Here is a 24,194-nt window from a genome sequence, read left to right on the forward strand (position 1 = left end):
CCTTGTCTTTAAATAACAGCTCCACATTTTTTCTAATATTTGTTTTTTTACTTTTGAAAGGAGCCTGTTGAAGTTTTAATGAACAGAGAGTAATAATTTCAATGCTACTGTTTGAGACCTGCAAAAACGAGCTAATGAGGATCAGATGTAAAAACTCACATTCTCAGACATAAGAGAAGGAAGTCGGGTTTACTGATAAGAATGTCGTCTGACTGGAAGGAGAAGACGCTCCTGATTTACTGCTTTGACCTCACCTTGTACATCTTCACTGTAGCACAAGAAAAAACACAACATCCTTACTGTAAAAACCAGAAATCCACATAAAGCATTAAAAAGATGTTTTTTTTTCTTCCTATAATCCCGACTAAAATGTTCCTGTTGTTTAAAAACTGCAGGTTTTAAAACACTTTGAACTACATTATTGCTGAAACCTGCTAAATAATAATAATAACAAAATCTTCTTAAGTTTTACTTCTGTTTGCTAAATTGCAAAAATACTTTATTTATCCCAAAAGAAAATTGAATGTTGTTGGGTCTCCTGTAGCAGTCAGTCTCACAACGAATCCTCTGACCGAAGACTGGATGACAGTAGCAAGACTGCATGACAGTAGCATGTCATGCTAACAGCAGTTAGCATGTCACAGCCTGATTTCTCAGCAACGTGGATGAAAACATTAGTTGTTAGCGAGAACTGCTAATCCACCTCATTTGCTTTTGCCGCTCATCTTTAAATGCATCAATATTCTGCATTGAGTCCTACGCCAGGTCTGTAAGGTTATTAGTGGAAAACAGCAGAGAAATCAGCGTTAAAGCCCAACAGGAACATTTGTGAGGGATACGTAGTTTCATTTGATGCAAGTCTGAACGCATAGCGGGTGACGAATGACTGAAACAATACCAGCTTGTGAAAATCTGCCTTTAGGAGAATGCTTAAAAATAAACATTAGCATAAAAAGCTACTGAAATGTAAATACTGCAGCACTTGTTTTCATGCTGTTGTAGAGCTGCAGTTGAAACTTACAGACTGGAGCAGCGCTGCGCCCCACGCTAACGATCTGCATCTCAACACCTACAATAAAATGATTTGTGTTGGACCATCTGCTGGATGAAAGAAATGTTAATTCTGCCAAAACAACTCAACTCTGTTTTGAATCATTTCAAAACTATTCATTATTACTATAATAATTCTCTAATTTCAAGTCTTTTCTTTTGTAGAATTAATATTTTTCAATAAGTAAAGCCATAAAACATTATTAGTGCACACAACACTTGGATTAAAGAATGTTTTTATTCCCATTTGTTTTCTAAAAATTGGAAAGCTTAAAATCTGTAATTTCAGAATCTATAATTGTCCCAGTCGACTTGTTTTTGGTTTTATGTAGCCAGTCACATTGACAGACAGCGCCACCTTCATATGAGGAGGAACAAAGACAATGAGTTCAGAGACGTAATATTGTAATTTCGGATTGTGACTGTTACGATTTTGTGTTATTGCGGGGCGACTTCTAGTTATTTGGTCTGTGAGTGTTTGTTAAAGTTTGAGAAATTGATTTAAAGCCAAACTGGTTGACAGGATCTGCTGCTGCTGTTCTGAGAGTTGTTTTTTGTTTTTAATGAACAGCGGCCCTCTGATGTGTGTAATGAAATGAAACGAATGAAATGTCTGCTGCAAACAGAGCATCAGGTAATTTATTGTGCGCTCCCTGCTCTGCTGGGACAAATTCATCTTACATGAAAGACGAATGCTTGGCCTCTGTGCGGCTCTGTTCCTGCTCACTGACTTCCGGGTTTTCCTCCTGGCACATTTCCTCCTCCTCCTGTCGCCTCCACACTCCGTAAAGTGGGAACGTAATTTACGCCACGCTCTGCTTATGCTTTTTATTTAAGCCATCAGTGTGTTGAGAAGCTGCTCTTTATGTGGGATCTCTCTAACATTTGGTGAATTGTGACCTTTCAGGCAGTCAGATGAGGCTCATTTGTTCAGTTAAATAGATTTTAGTTCAATATGTTTTGCAGCTTAAGCTTGGAAATGATTACATTGAAAAATGGTCACTTCTTGCTTGCTCGACTGTTCATTTATTTTTAAATTATTTGCTTTTGCTGCCACCTCTTAGTCTTATTAATGGAAAGAAAAATTAAAATATTGTCAGGTGATAATAAAATGTCTAAACATCCGCTCGTATACTTTTTTTAGTGGAGGGAAAATTGAGAAATATCAGATTTTTGTTGTTACAACATTTTGCACAACCTCCTTTCACAAATTAAAAGTCTTATTTTATAACATTTCACTGGTCGTGTTGTTGCAGTTCATCCTGAACAAGAACTGATTAAAATGAACTGATTCATGTTGACAGTTTATAATAAACTTAAACTAGTCCTTGTTCATTTCACATATTTTAATTGAAATAAAGTTTAAATACATATTTAGTTCATTCCCCTGTTATCTCTGCTCAAAAAACTGTTTTTATAATGACTTTATTATCAGAATTTATATCTTAATTAATATATTTTAATGTTTTTAGTGTCAGAAAACACATGGAGTCTGAAATCAAGCCTGGAAAGGACTTACTTTAGACTATTTTATAATCGCTGTAATTTGGTAAGGTGGCATAAAAACAACAATATTATCATTTATATGGGACAATTTATCATTTTGCATGAATTATCGTGACAGAGCTACTTATTAGTCTTTTTTTCTTCATATGTTTGCTCTCAGAATTTCCACTTTCAATAACCTCAGTTATTTATTGTTCACTGATTGAGCAACAAGAGCAGCATAAATAATGAGCTTTTGTTTCATCACACCGAGAAAATTTTAATCCAACAGAAAATCCTTCAACATTGAGTCTTTTCTAGGTGTTTTTTACCTCCAGAACAAACGGAAACGTGTTTACTTTTTAATAAGTCACAGTATCTGAGCGACAGCGACTTGTCTTTATCTCTGTCTTGTTTTTCCCGTTCTTCTGCTTCCCTGCTGTAGTAATACAGAGGAATCTCATTGACCTACTTAATATCCTGTCTGACTCCACCAGCAGGAAGGAGAGAGCAAAAATCTGCTGCAGTGACATACATCCATATGAAACATATCACCATGTAGCTGAAAACCCCCAAATTTACAATGTGTGGAACAAAGAAAAGAGTTTAGAGCCGTTTTTCTGCACAATATGCTGCAGAATTCAAATCCTTTTAAAGCGTCTCTCGAATCCTTCTGTAGGTAAACTTTGGCTTGCACAGAGAAAATGGGGCAACCATTGAAACCTTGGGGAGTTTGTCGCTTTCCTTTTGAAGTTTAAAACCCGTGAAAGGTTGAATTTGTCATCCGCCCAGACGGGATTTTCTGAAAATGTTTTGCAAGTGATATAATTTACTGAAGCATCGAAGCTGCCACTCAGTAAATGAGAGCGTCGTCGTACGAACGTCAGAGTGCCTCTTAAAACGCCTTCAGACGAATCAAGGCTTTTCAAAACAGCCTCAAAAGATTTATTTGTTTTGATCTTCAGAGATCTTCTGCTTTTCTGTTAATTCAAACATGGTCTACATCAGATCAGTGATGGAAAATATCCGTTTGATTTGGCTTTTTGGCCAAGAGCAGCAGAATTAAGAAAAAGACATTTATTCTTAGTGATATGCATAATTTATTTAGAACTCAGTTAATGAATAGTGATGATTTTATGTTTGGATCAAACTCAGTCATAAGTGCAAAACAAACTACAAACCTGAGACTGAAATAGTGATGTACTTCATGTTCGCTCACACAAAGATAAAAGTATTAAAATGTGTAAAAAAAAAAAACAGTAAGATACTAAAGGCAAGATTATAGCATAAAATAATCTACAATTATCAATAATGATTCCTCATTTCTGTGCATCTGAGTTGAATGATAAAACAGAAATAGAGGAAGGATCTGCGTCGACGCTTTTTAATGCATCAAGGATGCAGCAGTTTACCAGTAACAAATGTTTCTCCTTTATTTGGCTCAGACACTGAGGAAACAAAGCCACTGCAGCTTACGAAGATAAGCTGTAGTGGCTTATTTTCGTAAGCTACAGCGTTATGTTGCGCTGTTTTTTGAGCGTAAACCTCTCTATTTTAAGAAAACAACAGCTTTGTTTTCTTGCTGTAAGTTCTCTTTACCCATTAAATCATAAGAAGCAAAAACCAAATCAACTGAATTTGTAGGGTTTATTTTACACATAGAACAGAAACCAGATCCGTGACAGCTGGATACTAAATATATTTCCCTTCTGCAAGGCGTCGTTTTGAGTACTTTTGCTAAATAATCCAGTTTTAATTCTTTGAAGCTGTAAGAGAATCCCGGTAGATTCTCTGGAGTGCAAACGTTTGATTTGCAGGGAAAATTAAAAATAACAAAACCTCTTTCAGTTTGCAAACCGCCGCCGTATCAGTGGCAGCGACAGACGCCTCGTCGCCTGGCAGCGTACGCTGCAGCTTTAACCTCAAAACATCATAACGTTTGGCCCAGAAACCGGCGTTGTGGAAGCTTCTCCTCGGCGTAGCGAATGGCATTAGCTGTTATATTTAGGGAGGTTGACAGCAGCTTGGCAGGCGGTAACTCTGACTGATTCAGAGCGTTTCTCACCTCCACTTCAAGAAACAGGCTGTCGGGAAAATAGAGCCTCCGATAAAATGGAGGGGAACGTCGCATCGATGGAAATATGGTCGGGAAAGTTTAGTGGCTCTCGCTGAGAGTCGATGAAGGAGAAAAGATGTCAGGTCCACATCTAAAATGGATCCTGGCAGAGATGGGGAGTAACTAGTTACATTTACTTAATTACATTTACTTGAGTGTCTTTTCTAAAAAAAATTTACTCTTGAGTAAATTTCTGGATTCTCTACCCACTGACTGAAAAACAAACGTGTTCGAATCAAACAGTTTCTGTTGAAGTTTCACAAGTTTTTTTTATTGAAAGAAACTGATTTGGAGTATTTTCCATTTGCCTTATTTTGTTGGGGTTTTTTTGTTATGTGAATTATTGTCATTTCGGTCATGAAAATACCAAATAAGGCAGTTTTTTAATATTAAATGATTGATAATCAGATACTCAGTACTTGAGTAGATCTTTTACCAAATAGCTAACAATGCTATTAGCGTGAATTAGCAGAGGTAAGCAATAAATCAATTAATAGCAAGAGCAATTAAAATGAAGTTGATATGTTTTATTGTATTTCTCTTTTCTCTCTTTCTACCAAAAACTGGATTATAAAAGTTTTCAATGTTTTGATCTTTACTAGGCCTCATAATTCATTTTATTTGGTGTTTCTGTTGTTTTGTTTTTAAATTTCTGATATTTAAAATTCACCTTTAAATGTTGGTTAGAATTTAAGCTTTATTGACCTGTGTTCTTTCATTATTATGCCGTTATTACCATTTATAATACTTGAAAATGGTCTCAAAACAGCTGCATTATTGTTTATCCCAACAACTACTTAAACAATTTATCATCTAGAGAAATTTCTCATCATAACAAGCCTAAGCGGAGGTGTGGCCAATACTGGTGACATTTTGTTTTTATTTAAAAAATATAAGTGCAATCCAAAAATCTGCTATATAATTCTTCGATATCTTCAGAAACTGATTGTATCCAGTAGATGTTGCAGTTAGATACACAGTTGCAGAGTCCATCAGGGTTTAGATTTAGGTAAGCTTCACTGCTGCTTCACAATCTTTGTTGATAAAACGATTAAAATTTTACTTTCCGCTCCCTTTGGGCCGTTTTTTTTTTTCATCCAAGTGTGCAGAAGAGGGAACCCCTCCCTCCTATTGTGAACCGCGAGGCCACCGTGAAATGCTAACCTCATTAGCAGACAGATGGAGATTCACAGCCTCCCGTTTTTCAGACATGAGAATAATGCCCCTTTGTCTGAACCAGAAAACATCGGGAGAGCTCGGGTGGAAAGACCCAGATACAAGTTTATGATCCCCGGTTAATAAAGTTTTATTTATCTGAGTCTCACTTCATTTAGCTGCTGGTAATTATTATCAAAAAACAACAGTTGACTTAATTACACCACAGAAACCATCTTGGAAATGTTGGGGGGTATTTTATTATTTTTTGAGGGGGGATTTTATACAAGAGAAACATTTTTTTTTTTTTTATTGTTTTTGAAACTCAAAGCCTCACAACAAAAACACTAAATCAGTAATTTGTCCATTCATGAGGAAAACAGGAGCAGCAGCCTGGAGACCTAGCAAACCAGCATCCTCTGTTGGGGCTTAAAAGCTTTCTGTGGTTCAGTTTCTGAAACACTGCAGAAGCACAAAATCTTACCAACTATTTTCATCTAGTTTTTTGTGAAAACTTATTACACTTGAAAAAGACAAAACTAACTTTTCAGCAAGATACAGAAGCTTTTCTTAAGTGAATAATTCCTTAATACTGGTGAAAACGTGCAAGTTTCATTGCAAGTTTTTTTCACTTATGAGAAAAATGTCTTACTATAAGTCACATCTACCTCTCCTTTATGGCCGCCGTTCGCTGGCTGCAAATGCTGCCATCCCAGAATGCCCGGCGGCCGGTCGAGTTGGGCAGAAGACACAGCGGCTCTTCCCTCCTCTTGGCCCGTCTGAGTAGCAGCGACATTTACAGCTGCTGGTGTTGCTCCACAAACACGTCGTATTTTTTTTATTTTTTATAGCGTTGCTCAGAGCCTCAGCCGGTTTCACAGCCCAGTTTTTCAGCGTTTGATGTGACCTCCAGACTGAGATGCCGAGTCGATGCCTTTCACGCGCCGTCGGCCTCCATTCGTCCCTTTGGTCTCTCGTGGGATGAGAGACAAAAGCTGAGGAAAGCTCGCCGTCCTGCAGCTCGTTTACTCACAGTCTCACCTGGGACCTGACCTTTCAGATCCACCTGCCCGGCTCGAAAGAAATAATCTGCCTACCTGCATGTTTAAGGAATAATGTGCCGTGTTTTCTCACTGTTGTTATTCATTATAAAATAAAATGCTTTAAAATGTCCAAATAATGACACCACTGCAAAAACTGTATTTTTGAGGTGAAAATATCTTAAAATAAAACAAAACTAACTTACAATTAACTTTTCAGTGAGATTTATGAGCCTGTTTTATCTCAATAATTACTTAACAGTGATTAAAAAAGAAGTTGCATGTCATGAGATTATCACATCAACAGTGTTCAGTCAGAGGCATCTTCAGATTCATTGCAAGACTGACTGCTACTGGAGATCCTCACCATCAACAATAACTCTTTAAAGGGGCAGTGTCATGTAAAATTGACTTTTCCCTCAACAATGGAGTGTTGCTTTAATTCTTCCTTATATTTGAGAAATCCTTTAGTCTCAATGGCAACCAGTCAGCTGTGCAAAACGCCTGGGGAGACCTAGCTCCGCCTTCAAGACGCAGCTCCTCCTTAGAGATGCAGTTTCTGAGCTTCTGCCTCACAGAGCAGCTCCTTTAGACTAGCCAGCATCAATTAGCAAACATGTGGAGGAACTGCAAATCTGCTGAGCTCATTTTACGAGTCACTTCTCTGTGTAACGCTGGTAGAAACGTCATTAAAGGGTTGACAGAGGAGCAATGGAGGGATGACTTCCTGAAGGCGGAGTTTCAGGAGGAGCTGGAGTTTCTTAAAGAGACAAAGACCCACTTTCAAGGAAGTCTTTTCAGTCATATTTGATATAATTAACAGCATTTTTTTCAGCAAGTGAAGGTAACATAAAGAGCAGTGCTGTAAAATGGCACTGTGTAGCATTTTACAGCACAGTCAACACAACACTGCCCCTTTAGATACTTTTTGGACTTTCAGTTCACTCAACGTTCTAAATTTCAAGAAAAATTACACTAATGCAGTAATTAACGTTGAACGAAATGCGTAGAAGTAAAAATGTATTAAAATACTTGGATGATCTGAGTTATGACAACATTTAATTTCCCTTTGTAAAGTGTTTTGAATTGAATTAAAATGCCAGTCAGTACAGTAGCTGTTTGGCGTTTGTCACGTTCTCGTTTGCTTCCTGATGTTTTTTCCCCTCCGTCGTGTCCTGATGACCTTTTCCTACCAGTTTCCTCCTCCGGCCTCACGCTGTCCTTGTCGGACCCCCAGAACCTCGAGGCGCAGCTGCCACTTCTGGACTCATCAGGGCCTGTTGTCAGACCCGCAGCGACTCAAACAGGCCGAGGTGGAGTTCATTTAAAAAGCTGGAAACATAAACCCAGCAACGGTTCAACTACATAAATCAACCCTCTGAGTAAAATAAACATCAGTTCTGCTGCTTACATCTCAGGTTTTCTTTTCTTCTTCTGATTCGGGTGTTTTAAGCCGTCTGTTGCCAGGGCAACCGGTGATGGGCGGCCATCATTAATTACCTCAAAAAGATTTTCTGCCTCAATTACCGGCCGCAGAGAAACCAAGCGGCGACGGTTTCGGACTGCGAGCCAAGAGGGACGTCCGCGACGGTTCGTTACCGTCTGCTCAGGAGCGTTTGCGTTTCATTAACACTCCGCCGCTTTACGGTGTTCAGCGTTGCAGGGCGTCACGACTCGAGGCAGAGGGAGAATTTCCTCACTGAAGATAAATCAATAATATGTTGAGTGAGACAGTAACTTAAAAACGGTGTTAAATAGAAGCTTTGTGCTGCAAACTGACGCAGCTTGCTTTGCTATTCTCTTGTTTGAAGGAGAAAATGTATCGTTCATCATTTATTGTGGTGAGAAATTTGATTTGTTTTTGCTTTCATAGATTCCAGTTAATGATGTTCAATAAAAAACAAAACTGACAGCGTTATCAGAAGAGTTGTTTTTACAATTTTCTCCAGTTGTTTGTTCAATGAATATCAGTAACGTTGAAAATATGATTAAATGCAGTTAAAGTGTACAGTTTGATTAAATGAAACTTTATTGTTTAAGTAACTGCAGTCCTGAAGAAGGTGGTTCACATGGGAATAGCCATAGAGCGAGTTAAAATATGAGTAATAAATTATTTTTATTATAATTTTTCTCGTTATCAATCTAGATCGTATTCTAATTTAAATCCAGATCTCCCACCCCAACAATTTTGATCTTCAGGTCAGAAATTTAAAGGTTTGGGGAATTTTTAAAAGGGAACCGTTATTCAAAATTCACTATTTGCACATTTTTGTGTTTCTACTTATTGCCAGAAATCCGCATAGCTGATTTCTGGCAATAAGTTGATGCTTTTTCGGAGTCTTGAAAATGATTTATCAGTAAAATCACCCAGTTTGTCTCAATCAGTGGACACTTTACCGTTATCTAGCAAACCCAGCGGAACTCGAGCGCGCTTGGTTACCTGGTTTCACCGCCGTAGGGAAAACAGAAGTTGACTTAATCAAACATTGGTTGATATTTCAGGACTGAATTGGAACGATTTTTCATAAAGTGGCTTGAGGCAACAAGCCGCTTCATGTTGTGAATTTACGCTGTAAGTTGTGGACGTTTATGTACGTCGTATTTGAGCCTTTTTGTGTTGTTTTTTTTCCACCCTGTCATGAATGAAATCATGAAGCATCACTGTCAATTAGCGCTGAAGCTAATAGTTATTTTAGTACTCCACTATTCTGTTACTCTGACAGAGTAATTTGATTAATAAAATTTATTGCCTCATTCTGCAGATTTTTCACTTAAGCACTTTATATAATATAAATATGTATTTTATAGAATATTAAAAATACACAAGAAAATGCAAATATTTTAATTCTGTTTTTAAATAAGAAAATAAATATATTGTTGCCTAAAATGTATTTGTTTAGTACAGCTTGATCATCTTCAGCTATAAAATACTTTTAACATCAACATGTGAACAACTCAGCCATTTCTGCTTAACTGAACATAAATACAATGTAATTAGTGGCCTGAATGTGTTGTTTTTTCAGTAATCAATTAATAAATTATTTCATAATTATTTAATTAATTGGACTTTCTTCCACTTGCTGGTTTTTATGTGTTAAAAATAAGTTTTTACTGCTTTTAATTAAAATTTCCTGCTTTCCGCTTCTCATAATCTGCTTCCTGTAATTATAAAACTCCTTGTGGCTCCCAGGTTTTTCGTCCTTATCTGTAATACCTGTATTTGAACCTTTTTGCTCCTTTATGCTTCCGTCAGGGGTTTATTTGGAATAAAAATGGTTGTGGCCGGTTTGCGTGTCATCATGGGACCCTGAAGCAGACCTGGTTGTAATTATACATTTCAAAGAGGCTAAAGCAGCTTACAGAAATGCTCACTGAAGTGTAAGCCTTCCCCTCGTTTCTCGTCTAATTTTCTCCCCACCGTGGGATCTGCAGAGTCAGCACTACGCTCGGAGTATGCCATAACCAGTTTGCCAGCATGCCAGTAACTTATGCAAGCAAAACACTCTCTTGCATAAAACACAGACTGAGGGAAAGGTCATTTTACTCTTTATTAGCTTAGTTCTTTACAGGTTTTACTTAAAACGAGGTTTATGTGACATGGAGACTCAAATCAGAGACAGGGAATTTGTCACTTTTGTCAAAAAAAAATCAAGATTTGACTTCAATTTTAAAAGCTTTAGGCTTGACTCTGACTGAAGTTTTGGGACTTGAGTCTAATCTGCAGATCAGGGTGAAAAGTCCCAAAATATTTTTATTTTGAGAGAAAGAGACCAAAACTGGCAACAATCTCTGTAAACAACTGATCAGGCCCTATATTTCTAATATTGCTAAAATCTCAGGATGTCACTTGTATTGAAAGAGATTGTAGTGACAAAACATTTTAAATTTGAAAATGAAATGTTGGTGTAACTAATTTTAATTCAAATTATTTTTATATTGAGGCAGCCTGTAAAAAACACTAACTTGTTCTTAAATCCAAATTTGTCCAATGTTACTTAATAATAATCTTGCAAATCTTCTCAATAAAATGAGAAGAAAAGCCCTTGAACCGTATAAAGCGTGTGTCAAACCCAAGGTTCACGGGCCAAATCCGGCCCACCATAGCTTTCTCTGTGGTCCTATGGACACATAAATAGAACCAGTAAAGTTTTTGCCTTTTTTCTTCAAAATTACATCAATTTGTTCTTCATAAAATTACTGTGGAATTTCACACAAAATCAACCAATTTCTGCATCTTTTCATGCTAATATGTACTTGTGAGATTAAGTTTAAGAAACTGTGATCAACGGCAACTACCACATGTTTGTCTCACAAAGGCAACTGGTTGTAAACATCCCATTTTTTGTCATAATGACACTTATTGATAGTCAAATCAAAGCTCAATAAGTGAATGTAGCAGCTTGATTTTGTGTGTAAATTCCAATGTTTGCTCATGGCAATAACTGCGGTATTTACATTTAAGCAACTTTTCATGCTAATCTTTATTTTTATGCATTTTTCTGAAGACAGATTTTCACAAGCCGGTATTATTTAAGTCATTGCTCACCTGTTCTGTCCGTTCTGAATGTACGTTCACACGATTGTATCCCCCACAATGTTTCCTCTTCAACTTTATCGTTGATTTTTTTGTTGTTGTTTCCTGCTAATAACCTTGCATACCTAATGCAGGACTCAGTGGAGAATTTTTCTGCCTCAGTGCTGGCTCATAAAGCAAGAATGACTCAGAAAATGTCTTGGATAATGCATCGTATTCCACTACCTCTGCCGTCATAACACTGTTAGTCGGTTTGCTCGACTTCCCCATGGAGTTTGTGCATCAGTTCAGTCGTTTGAGACTTTACTTATACTTGGAAACCTTCTGGTTACCTCCGTCCTGTTTGGATCTGTTTTAATAATCTGAGGTGCCATGAAGTGCCTCCTCACTGCTCCCTTGATGCCAGTTGGCAGCGCGTCTTCTGCCATCAGCTTCCTGGGTAGTTTGGGAAGATTTTTAAAGCGTGAGCAGCATTCCTCCATGAAAGGCTCCCTTGTCTTTTCCACTGACGCTCCACGTCTGCTCTCAGAGGTCAGAGTCGGCTTAGCGGGGAGAACCAGGGAGGGAGTTGTTTTCTTTCTGCTGTACAGAATGATGTACAACCTGTGCATCCTGGCAACGAGGTCCAGGCCTAATGGGGATTCTGTTTCCTGGATCTATAGGTTCTACATGCATGCAGCGAGAACATGTGTTGATTCACAACGTGGATTTTCTTAAGCCTGTATTGTAAAAATCTACATTTCTAATCTCCTGCTTGTCCCAGTCGATGCATTTTGCCATTCTTTGGTAGCTAATAGACATTTGCAGTTTTTCAGAGCTTTCAGCAATGCTGCATTTAAGTGCCAATTGTAAACTAAATAATTCATACTGGCTACAAAAAAAAATTAAAAATCATCATTCATTGTTATCAGCACACGTCACTGAGGTGAAAAGCCAGAAAGAGAATCAGAAACTTTAAAATTGTTTCTGATTCAGTGGAGACAAAACAAAGTCATTTTTCTAACTGCTGTGGCGTTTATTTTCTCTGTTAGCCGAGTCTGACAGCAACAAGTCAAAATTCATTGGAAACGTGGGGAGAAATCTCTGGGAGGCCATTAAGGTGAGGCGACAGAGACGCTTCGCTTACGATGCTTTCTGGATGCTTCCTCTGACGTTTCCACTTCCTGATGAGGCAACAGATTTAGAAAAACTCGTAGTGACTGATAGTGTAAACGCATGTTAATTAAGTAATTAATTAATTGATCACATGATATATTGAAATGAATTCCAGTGTTTTCAACCAGACTTTTTCCTTCCACTCAATTGTCCATCAATATACCGAGATATTAGTCAGTATATTGAACGTCCAGCTTTTTCTTCATGTAACAGTTAAATATTTCATTTCATAATCAAATTTCCCAGAAATAATGGCTTCAACATGTACATTATTGTGGAACCGAGGTATTTACTATGAGTTTCGGTGGAATAAATAAAATTTTTAATGTTTTTGGGATAATTTTGCTCCATTTTCAGCTGTAAGTTGAGTTTTCGTGTGAGTTTGTAGGATGGATGCCGTCCAGATGAAATATATTTAGACTACTGCAGGTGCTGCAAGCCGCAGATTGATCGTCCGTGTAAAAATAACCCATCCCGATACAGCAGCAGCTCCACTGCGTGTCCTTGCATTGGCCCAAAAAATTAAATCAAGCAACAAAAGGGGAGGCCTTTTGGCTCCTAAATGTGTTCAGTCAGGGCTGTGTTGTATTAATTAATTTATTCAAAGGGATTACAGGCCAGATTGAGCGCTCATTCATGCAGATCTCACTAATATAATCTGCCTCTAAACATTTCAGAGCGACTTATCTCCCTGAGACTCGTTCGTTCTGTGGAGCCAGAGTCCTCCGTCGGGCTTTATCTGCATCTGATGGCCGCCGCAGCGCCTTTTGTACCCACAATCCCTCTAATCCCGCCCCCTTACATCTCTGCTCCCGTTTCACGGGCGCCACTTCCTTCTTTGAGGAAAATCACAAATAGGCCAAGCTGAAGAGTACAGATGCAGCTGAAATGTCTTCCACTCCTCCCAAAATGTTTTCTGCAGAGGGGATTTTCAAAGTGTTTTTCTGGTGATGTCATTGCGTGATGTCATCCAGCTTCAAGGCGGGTCCGAGTTTTCATGGTGGGAACGTCTGTTTTCAGTCGCATCTGAAGCATCGTTCCTGGCTTCAGTGATTTGTGTTTAAGCTAATTGAGCGGAGGCAAACACACACACACGCACACACACACACACACGCCTACCCCCCCCCCCCCCCCAACACACACACACCTACTAAGGCATGTTAGTTACTCGGTCTTACTGACATCGTGGGGATTCCTACACACGTCTACATCCCGGATCAGCCACATGACCCAAACTCTTGAAATTTGCCTCTGAAAATACAATCATGAAGCACTTGCATCCCCAAAGCTACCTGAATGACGCAAACCAAGAACTTCTAGGTTCTGGAACTCAATAAAAGGATGTATAAGTTCATACCAAGATCGCTCTTCTGCTTTTGTTTCCTATGTTTTGCAGACATTAAATTGTCTGCAAAAAAAAAACAAACAAAAAAAAACAAAAACATTTAATAAGTCACAGACTGTTCCTAGCACTGTGTAATAATTATGAATAATAATTTTAAAAAATAGTGGATAAATAGCTTAAGACCAAATGCAAAAATTAAATCGTATACAAATCTATTAATCTCATGTTAAATAAATAAAAAATATTTTTATTTAAGTATTTTATGTCAGCTTGAGTTATGCAGAACTGATCTGATCGTTGCTGGTGATCAGAAGCAAGAGTTGGTCCAGAAGTCCAATGAGCTCACTGATGAGGTCATAATGACATTATGTACGTCACAATAGATCAAAGAGGTTCTGACGCTTAAATGATTGAATCTGAAAGCATCAGCCAGATCAAGACAGTTCGTGGAGCGTCAGAGTTGTACAGAAAAATCATGTTTGGATTAGCAAAGGCACTTGTTCCCTTGTTCATCCCCCTCGGTTGGGGCATCGGATATGCAGTTACCACCGTGATGAAGAAACTTTCTGATCATTACTTTCCAGGGAAGGATCCGGAAGAAAACAACAATCAACGTGGTGAGGAGGATTTGTTTTGGAAGGGTCCTGCATCCACGGCCAAAGAACAAACCGACCCGGAGGGGAAGGTTTGTTTTGAAAAGCCAACGGGTGTGAGTGGGACCTCGGCCTCTAACCCAACAAGGACCATCCGTACTGAGGACAACACGACTGTCTGTGAGCAAACTTTCCCAGCTGGGGAGGTTTGTTCGGAGCAAACCTCCCCAGTTCCTGGGGAGGACTCTGTACGAGACAGTCCTGAGGGGGATTCGACTGTCTATGAACAAACTGGGAAAGTTTGTTCAAAGACGGCGGAACAACATGAGGGTGAGAGCACAGTCGCAGAAAAGTCTTTAACCCGGCTGGGGAAGATTTGTCTGCGACTGACCTCGCAGCCAAAGCTGTGGCTGAAGTCACAGAACAATCTTTGGTTTCGTTGGTCCCATATCTGGCCTTTCCTTTCAAGACTCCTCTCCACACTTCTTACACTTGGACCTTTCCATTTACAAGTTCCATGGTTGAGGAAGATATTTTGTCCCGAAGAACTACTCTGACTGCGAGGATTACTGTTGCGCTTGAGATTGATTGTTCCCCAGACATTAAAACAGAAGATGGAGTTGGCTTAGACTTCCCAGAGACAGAGAAGACAGCATTGGAAGGTCAGAGACAAGCAGAAGACGGACTCCACAACAGCTGGGTGGACGCTGCTCTCCACAGTGTCCTGACTGAGCGTCACCGGGAGGTTTCTCGCTCAGGAAAGGGATTTTCTGGAGGCATCGTCCATCCCCCGTTGGGCGAGTCTCGTCCTCTCTGCTGTTCATCAACCCGGCAAGTGTTTTTGTCAGGAAGACCTTTCCCCTGTTTTGATGGATCTGAGGGACAGGAATCAGCCATCAGACTTGGGAAGGGACTTTGACATAAAATGCTTGCTGGAGTCATCTATGGTCTGGTTGGATTCTTTCGGCAGTGACACAGATAGAGAGTTGTATAACAACAACTCTTGCTCTATCTGTGGAACAACGGCCCCCTGCTTGCCTTACCACCAGCTAGATTTTCAACCAGTATTGCTACTCTTGTGTATTACTGGTTGGATGTGCGGGGAAAACGTCGTCGTTCGGTCTGCGGGTCGGCCTTACAGCGAAAACACTGCCTTGCTAACAACAAGGTGCTAGTGTTTTTTCTGCATAGGCTGACAAGGAAACACCGAATAGTTTCCATTCAGTTCATAGATGTGCCTGCTAAATGTGAAGGTGGAACTGAAAGGTACCACCTGTCTTCTGTTATTTGTGGGGAATCAGAGCCGACCCACTTCTACTCATATTTAGTGAAAGGGGGACAAATCAGAAAGGCCGAAAACAAGAATGTCTTCACTGTAGACTGTAGCGACTGCAGTGAAGTCATCTCCCAAAATGGCTTCATTTTTGTTTATGAGAAATCACGAAATTATGACATCCAATCTGATAGTTTATCCAGCCCCTCCTCCGGAAGATGATAAAGGTCCCTTTGGAGAGAAGCCAAAAATATTAAATTCAAAAGAAAAAAAAATCCCAGAAAGACCAAGCATTTATGGGACAGGGAGGACCACGAGGACGCAAGGACTCGGAGAACCACAAAAAGTGATGGAATGGAATTCATTTGGTTATAGGAAACAGGAAGTGAGTCACCGGCTGCTGTGGACGAAATGGGTTTTATTCCTCATGTTTTCCATCCATTTGGCCATGAATGATTCACTCTGGCCCATTTCGGATGGCGGGGAAGACTTTTATAAATACAGAACAATTTTTTAAAAAAAAGCAACCAGGACATTTTTATTTTATTTAAAACCATTAAGGAGAAGTTAAAACAGTTTCATCTTATTCAGCCTTTAATATGCATTTTGAGATTAGACAAAATCAACTCCAATTTCAATAGCCTAGTTCAAAGAAATATTTAACATTTAACTGTATAAACTACTTAATCTCTGTGAAACCTTAATTTCAATATACTTTGAAATAATGCATAGATTTCACTGCTCTGAATGTCTAAATTGGATTTTTTATATTTGACTAAGGCTTCGTTCACACTGCAGCCCGAAGTGACCCAATTCCTAGTTTTGGTCAAATCAGATTTTTATTTTTTTTTGCCGTGGTCGTTCACACATACAACTATATGCTAAAAATGGATGCTAACGGGGGAAAATAGCTTACGATTTTGAAATTGTTGTCCGATCGGTAACAGCGTCATTATTGCCCATGATTATCGTTTTTCTTCCCACTTGTTGGTTGATGTGTTTGACTTGATAAACATCGTGACGTTTGTCATCTGGACCTTTAGGATTCAGGTCACGTTCAAAAATGGGTCGCATTCAGCAAAAACAAAAATCCGACTTGTGTTGTTCAGACTGTCATACATAAATCAGATGCAGGTCGCAGATATATTCGATATATCAGAATTGGGTCACTTCGGGCTGCAGTGTGACCGCAGCCTTAAAGGTGTGTTTTATTTCCTCCTTATAGGTATAAAGTCGTCTGGACCCGACACATTAAAACCCAACTATTCAAAAGGTTTCTGAGAAAATATGACACTTAAATGACTTTTTTTTTCAATCATAAGTGAGTAGTAGATATTCCTGAACGATGCTGCATGACAGTTTAATAGCCAGTTATGGTTCCTAGAAGGAAGCTCTGCTGATCGTCAGACTTTAAATAACCGTCCAGCAGCAATCTGTCTCTGGCAGCAGCTCCATTTATAGCTGGGGGTTTCTCCTTCCTGTCTTCTTCTCCCCGTGTTTGTCATATGATGATGTCAGTCAAAATCTGAATGATTTTATTAGTTGGTGAGGCTAAGCCGGCGTGCAGAAGGCTGCCTTGTTTTTGTTTTTTATCCTGGCTTTGCATGCGATGTGCACTGCAGTATTAGCTGCCGGACAGATTTCCACGCTGGGCAGGCAGATGCTTTTCTCCCCTCCCCTTTGGTGTTTTTTGGAAGTGTCACAGAATGCAAGGCGAGAGGACGAGTTGGTGTGAAGCAGCATCGTGTTGCAAAGCATGCAGCAGAGCACAGCGCATCATGTTTATCAGGAAATGTTTTCAGACTGCATTTATGTGGGATAATTCTCAGTATGCATCTGTTATTTTAGTCTTCAACCAATTGCATAGATTAACCCTCTTCTGTCTTACTTCTGACTCTTGTGGGGGACCAGTTGCTGGAGACTTTATGTCAAGGAACTCCCACTTCCATTAAAATATGATTCTATTCTCTTTCCTATGAATATTTTGTTTTGTTATTAAAAAGCACTGTGTTTCATTGTCCATGTTAAGCTGAACAATCATATATATGTTGGTAACTCTTCTGGCTGAGAGTGAAATTACTTTAGAAAGGGATCAGTTTTGAACAGGCGCTTAGGGCAGCCTTGGGTCCTAAGTTTCTGTGTTGAAGAACATAAGCTCAGTAGAACATAGCAGCCATAATGTGACGCACGTTTGATTTATGTTTGTATTTTCAGAAAAAAAGGAAATTTACAACCACCGCATGTCTCGACATCACTTTTGTTCGAATGTGCAACAATCTTCCTGTAGCAGAAATTATTAAATACTAATCATATCATCAACATTAATGTTCTTTACTTGGTTTTTGTTTCAGTGTTGGTGTTCTTAATCAACTTTTTTTTAAATTTGCAGTATCATTAATGATCTAGAACATTTAAAAAACTTAATTTTCTCTTTTTTTAGACTGCACTGAGGCGACGTGGAAGCAGGGAAACTTTTAAGGACAAGAAATCCTCAAGTCAGGTAAAAATAAAATCCCTTTTAACTGTGTAATGCAGTACATACATCGTCAGCCATATAAAAATGACTGAAGGTGAAATCTGGGAGTAAAAAAACCACAATTCTTATTTTTTAAATATAAAATATTGGATATCTTAGAGCAGCATCATCTTCCACAAACTAACCCATTTAATAAATCAGAATATTATTGAAAAGGTGATTTATTTCAGCACTGCAACCACTAATTGTAAATATTAGTTTCTCTAATCCTAAAATGTAAAATCAACATGGTTTTTAGTGGAAGCTAATGCTACAGCGCTAATTTTCATTTAGATTATGTCTGTACCCTTGAAAGACCACACTATAATTTACATGCTCTATATGTCATGTCTTGTTCTCCATTTTTCGTTTTATTTTGTTCCTGTATGTTTCTTGTTTCAAATTGGAGGAAAAAAAAGAGATGAAATGGAACTGCTGCATAAACTTCAAAATAAGAGCATGTATACAAACGAATATAAACTACTTGATAACCAGAAGTTCAGCTAAAAGTTTACAAAACAAAATTTAGCGCTTTGTAAATTACCTGGGAAAGTTGTTTAGGGGAAGCTAAATTATTTTGCGCTAAATGTTTGCGCTAAGTGCGCTAAATTTTTTGAGAGTTATCAGAAGTGCTAAAGAACAAGTCTAAAAATTCAGAGTCGCTGTTTCTGAAGGCTCTGAGCTTCCACCTCACAGAACACTCCTTCAGACTAGCGGCAGCAATTAGCAAACACCTGGTGGAGCTGTTAGTCTGCTCAGCATTGCTAAGGGGTTAACAGAGGAGCGATGTTATGATGACTTCCTGAAGGTGCAGTTTCAGAAAGAACAGGAGCTTCTTAAAGAGACAGAGACCCAATTTCAAAACTTTAAATTACGAAGTCATATTTCTTTTTTAGTCATATTTGACATATTTAGCAACTAAAGTTACTTGATTGTGCTATAAAACATTACTCTGCCAATTAAAATCTCAACTTTGCCATTCTCCAGTCTTGACCTACCTCATCTTTATTCGCAGGAGGATAGTGCAGACCTTCGGTGCCAGCTCCAGTTCGCCAAAGAGGAGTCCAGCCTCATGAGGAAGAAGATGGCCAAGCTGGGTCGCGAGAAGGATGAACTTGAACAGGAGTTGCAGAAGTACAAATCGGTTTACGGCGACATTGACAGCCCCCTCCCCCTGACGGAGTGCGCAGGCGGCGGCCCTCATACGACCCGAGAGGCCGAGCTCCGACTGCGCCTGAAGCTGGTGGAGGAGGAAGCCAACATCCTGGGGAGGAAGATCGTGGAGCTGGAGGTGGAAAACCGCAGCCTGCGAGCGGAGAACGAAGACATCCGCAGTCAGTACGAAAGAGACTGCTTTGGGCGAGAACCCTTCGCCAGCATGCCCTCGTCTCCTTACGGCGGAGACCCGTTGGAGTCCGCGGGTGAGCTGCGGCGACATCTCCAGTTTGTTGAAGAGGAAGCAGAACTTCTGCGCCGATCCATCTCCGAGATTGAGGACCACAACAGGCAGCTGACGTCTGAACTCAATCGCTTCAAGTTTGGGCCCAGCACCACCTCCGGCGTTGACGAAGGCGGTGAGGCGGGATTGTTTAAATCTGGGAACGGGGGTGGCGGCAATGGCTCCAGCTGTGGGATGATGATGGATGAGCTTAAATCGGCTCGGATGCAGATCAACGAGCTGAGCGGGAAGGTGATGAAGCTCCAGTACGAGAACCGAGTCCTCATGTCCAACGTCCAGCGCTGCGACCTGGCTGCGCACCTTGGCCTTCGCACCGGGAGCCCTCGAGACAGCGATGCGGAGAGCGACGCCGGCCGGCGAGAGGCTGCAGAAGAGGAGGAAACGGGCCGACTTCTTCTCCTACAGCCAAAACGGGAGGGTCCAGTTGGAGGAGAGAGTGACTCCGAAGACCTGTTTGAGAAAACGGGAACCACCTCAGGGTTGGGAAGCATTAAACCCTCGGATGGGAGCAACCTGAGCGCCGTTGAGCTCGCCAATCGCAGAAGGGAGGAGCGGGAGTCGTTCGCCAACGTGAAAAGAGAGGCCGACCGGCTGGGGAAGACCGTCGATCGTCTGATCACTGACACAGACAGTCTGATCTTCGAAGGCAGGCTGCTGGTGACCACAGGGGAGAGCCTGGAAGGCGGATCCAAACCAGACACTCAGGTTCTGGACACCATAAACACTCGCATGAAGGCTTTCCGTACAGAACTGCACATCTTCATGGAGAAGCTGGACCATGTAGGAGACGGGCTGAGAGAGAGGAGCGACGATCTGTCTCCAATGCCGAACCTCACGGAGTCCAGCAGCTTCCTGTCTACGGTTACGTCCATGTCCCGCGACTCTCCCATCGGCACCTTCGGAAGAGACCTGGTCACGGACTTCCAGGTTAGTCCAAGACACTTTACTGCGGTTCTGTTCAAGCAACTTTACTTTAATTTGCTTTATTTTCTTGTAACAACATTTCTAATGACTGGCAAAGTCCTCTTACGCTCTTACATTGATACTAGAGCGTAAACGATTGATCAAATTACTCATGATTAATCGATTATTGAAGTAATTATCACCTAATTTAGTAATCAATTAATCATTAACTGGAGTATACAGACTCCAAAAAAGGTAATTTGCAGGAAGAAGAACATATTCAGATGAGTAAATAAGCCAAAACTGTACAAAAATGAATACAATTTTCATTAAAGATAAAGCAAACCCTACTTTATCTGTTGAACCCAAAACTCCTCAAGTGGCAGTTTAACTTCACCAAGTTCAAAATATGTAAAACAAAAACAAAAAAACACCAAAAATCTTCTATTTACCCCCTTTTCCTGTCCAATCATTAATAGTTTAATAAAAAATAATCAACAAATTATAAGTGAAGCATAAAACACTGATGAAGCATTTTAAGCATTTTTTGCTACAAATGATTAAGAGTACACTAAAGGAATCCTATGTTATTGCATTTTAGGCAATAAAATTTTCAGTTTCTTATATAAGACAATTAATTATGTTTTTTGGCATCTTCTAATGTATTTGTAATATTTAAATGGAAAATCTGCAGAATATGCCAGTTTATTTTAATTTGATTTATCACTTAATCGTCAGTATAATCGACAACAAAAATAATCATTAGCTACGTCCCTAATTTATTCAATTTCCAATCTTAAAAGGATCGTCTCGACATTGAACAAAATTGATTTGTCCCTGTCTTTACTTGCGTAGCAGATCAATCCAGATATATGGCTAATGATGGGTAAAATCATTCTAAATGCAGGAATCTATTTGAGTCTGCATTAAACTTTAGAGGAGCATTTAAGGCCAAAACCAACCAGACGAGTGCTTGAGTCAGCACTGTGAGTGGGAAAAAAATCAGTTCTAATTAAAGATGGTGGCAACAGTGTGCAGCAACCTGCCAGACAGACAAAGGGAAACTCATCAGGGTGGAGGGAAATTTGATTTACTATAGCGTCTCAAATTAATTTTCTATCCAGTCCTCAAACAAAATGGGTTCATGATGTTTCAGTAGTACTGCATTGTAGGTTAAATTCAAGTAAATTGTTAAAATTTCACTTTACAACTACTGTTCTATTTGGAAAGATTACCCTAGCATTACTTTTCTCTGAAGAAGACGTGCAGCTAAAATACTTTCTAATTGTTTTTTTCTCCACTAAACCAGTGCTAAATTTTGTATTGCACTAGTTAGTATTTGCACATCTTTAAAAAGTCTAAAATTAAAGCTTTAGAATGTCTTTAAAGCATTAAAAGATGGCTACCGTTGCCATTTGAAGAAATGCACCGCTCCCACTCAAAAACAACCAATCAGAGCCAGGTGGAGGGTCCTAGCGCTGTCAATCAACCTCATAAACATGCTGCTACATCTGGTAATGGTAGAGAAACGACTTGCTGTCACTGGAAAACTGTTAATCTGCTGTCATCAGAGGACATGCTAAGTACCCTTAGCATTCATAGTAGGCTATGCTAATGGGAAGAAAATTGACAGTACTAAGACCCGCCTCCTTGTTCTGATTGGTTGCTTTTTGTTAGCTTTGGGAAAGCTTCATTTATTTTCTCTCATTAGACCGTCAAAACATAGTGACATAGTCTCAACAAATGTGAAAATATTTTTTATAAAAGTTACATACTGCAGCTTTAAGCATTTCTGGATTATGTAAAAGAGTTATCTTATTGTAATGTGGTACTAAAACTGAAGTGTTGATATTTATTTTTATAAGTAAAGCCGGCCTTAATGTTTCATTGCGGAGGGGAAAAAAATCACCCAGGAAAATTGGATGTTGTCAAAAATATGGCAGGTCCCCGTTGACCTTCAGTCTCAGGTCGCTTCATGATAAGCCACCCAGCTCTGCCACACTGGCAATAGACACCACTTCTCCTCAGTTCCACCGCCATCGCTTTCTGCTGCCGCTGCATCCACATCTGCATCTCCATGCACATCCTCATAGCCAGCAGCCCTGCCTGTCCGCCTCCCTGCACTCACTGTCTGCAGCCTTCCTGCTTCCAGTCCCCGGGGCGCTGAGCGGAGTTTGCTTGGTGTGAATGGAGTAAGTACTGAACGGGTTACAGCAGCTTCTACCATCTGGCTCAACTTTCTGGGCCTCCTTCTGAATTTGTTGCATGGTAAAAATGTATCTTTCACGTTCCGCTGCACTAGGGGTGGGCAATTATCGTATCGTTTATCGTGATGAATTTCTTGACATGAGATTTTCGATTTATCGTTGTCACAATACACTTCAGTTCATGTTTAAAATGCAATTTTTTCTACTGTTTATTCCACAAGAGCATCAAGAAATATCAGTAAATTAAAAAATATTACATACTTAGAAGTGAAGTGGTAACTATTGTGTTTTTAAGAGACAAAGATCGTAAAATGTGAGAAAAAATAACATGTTTAGTGACGTTAGCTGCATGGTGCTGTATGAGTGGCCTGTGGAAGAACCATCCTGCTTTCTGTCCATGTTTTACTGCAGCTCGGTGAAAGTAAGCAAACACGTCCGTGCGGTTTACTTTTCCAAAGCAGCTTCATTATCTCTCTGCTACATGATCAAGCAAACATCTTGTGTTTTTTCAAATCAGTCAGACCCTATTAGAAAAAAAATAAACTGTTCTTTAAAGACATATCACTATCTTCTGACTTGTTCCTGCTTTGCTTCTCTACCTGTAGGATTTACTGGTTAGTCTGGCAGAAGCTGGGTGGTTTAATCACAGCTAACCGCTGCTTTAATAGCCAGTACTTAGTCCTGATGTCTGTGGAAAAATATGCTTGACCAATCAGTACAGTCACCAAAGGAACAATAATAATCTTTGCAATGTATTTTTCTCTGAAAGACTTTTAACAGCAAATTTCATTTTGTATTTATGACCTAAAACAAAACAAACTCCAAGAAATTGTTCCAGATTTTCTCCTAGATTTAGGGTTACATTCTCCACCGAATGAAGATTCAACAATAACGTTTAACTCAGGTTAGCGTCAGCATAAACTTTTCACAGTATGAACAAGTGAAAATAAAACGTTTTATCCATTGTTAGTGACTCAAATCTGTGGCTTAGGCTACATTTACACAGCAGGTCTTAATACTCAGTTCCAATTTTTTGCTGAAATTGTTGGGGTTTTTTGCGTAGTTGTTCATACTAATAATTAATCCACAATCACACATCTGTGTGTGCGCAGAAGAACAACGTAAGAACGTCACGCAGCAGCACATTAATGGCTGCCATTGTTTAGGAATCGATATTAAAGTAATGGGAGCTTCGTCACAAGACGAAGAGAGCTAAGATAGAGAAAACACAACTAATAGCAACGACCGTTTGCAGCACATCGACTGTGACTTCTGTAGATACGCTTGTTTGGTTATACGTTCGCTCGCTGTTCACTCACACTTCTTTGATAATTTTCATAATTATAATTTTCAATCATTGTTTA

General features: G+C 39.5%; 1 protein-coding gene across 3 annotated transcripts in view; it reads left to right on the plus strand.

Moving 5' to 3' along the window:
- Nucleotides 1–24,194, plus strand: part of LOC129377980 (microtubule cross-linking factor 1) — a 66,674-nt gene that overhangs the window by 9,937 nt on the left and 32,543 nt on the right. For all 3 annotated transcript variants that reach the window (XM_055058200.1, XM_055058202.1, XM_055058201.1), the window contains exons 4-5: nt 18,187–18,246; nt 19,277–20,647. In XM_055058200.1, the coding sequence (XP_054914175.1) occupies nt 18,187–18,246; nt 19,277–20,647 (1,431 nt within the window). The remainder of the gene's footprint in view (nt 1–18,186; nt 18,247–19,276; nt 20,648–24,194) is intronic.

This window comes from Poeciliopsis prolifica, unplaced genomic scaffold, assembly GCF_027474105.1.
Source record: "Poeciliopsis prolifica strain line A6 unplaced genomic scaffold, Auburn_PproV2 SCAFFOLD050, whole genome shotgun sequence".
In the NCBI taxonomy this organism is placed as follows: domain Eukaryota; kingdom Metazoa; phylum Chordata; class Actinopteri; order Cyprinodontiformes; family Poeciliidae; genus Poeciliopsis; species Poeciliopsis prolifica.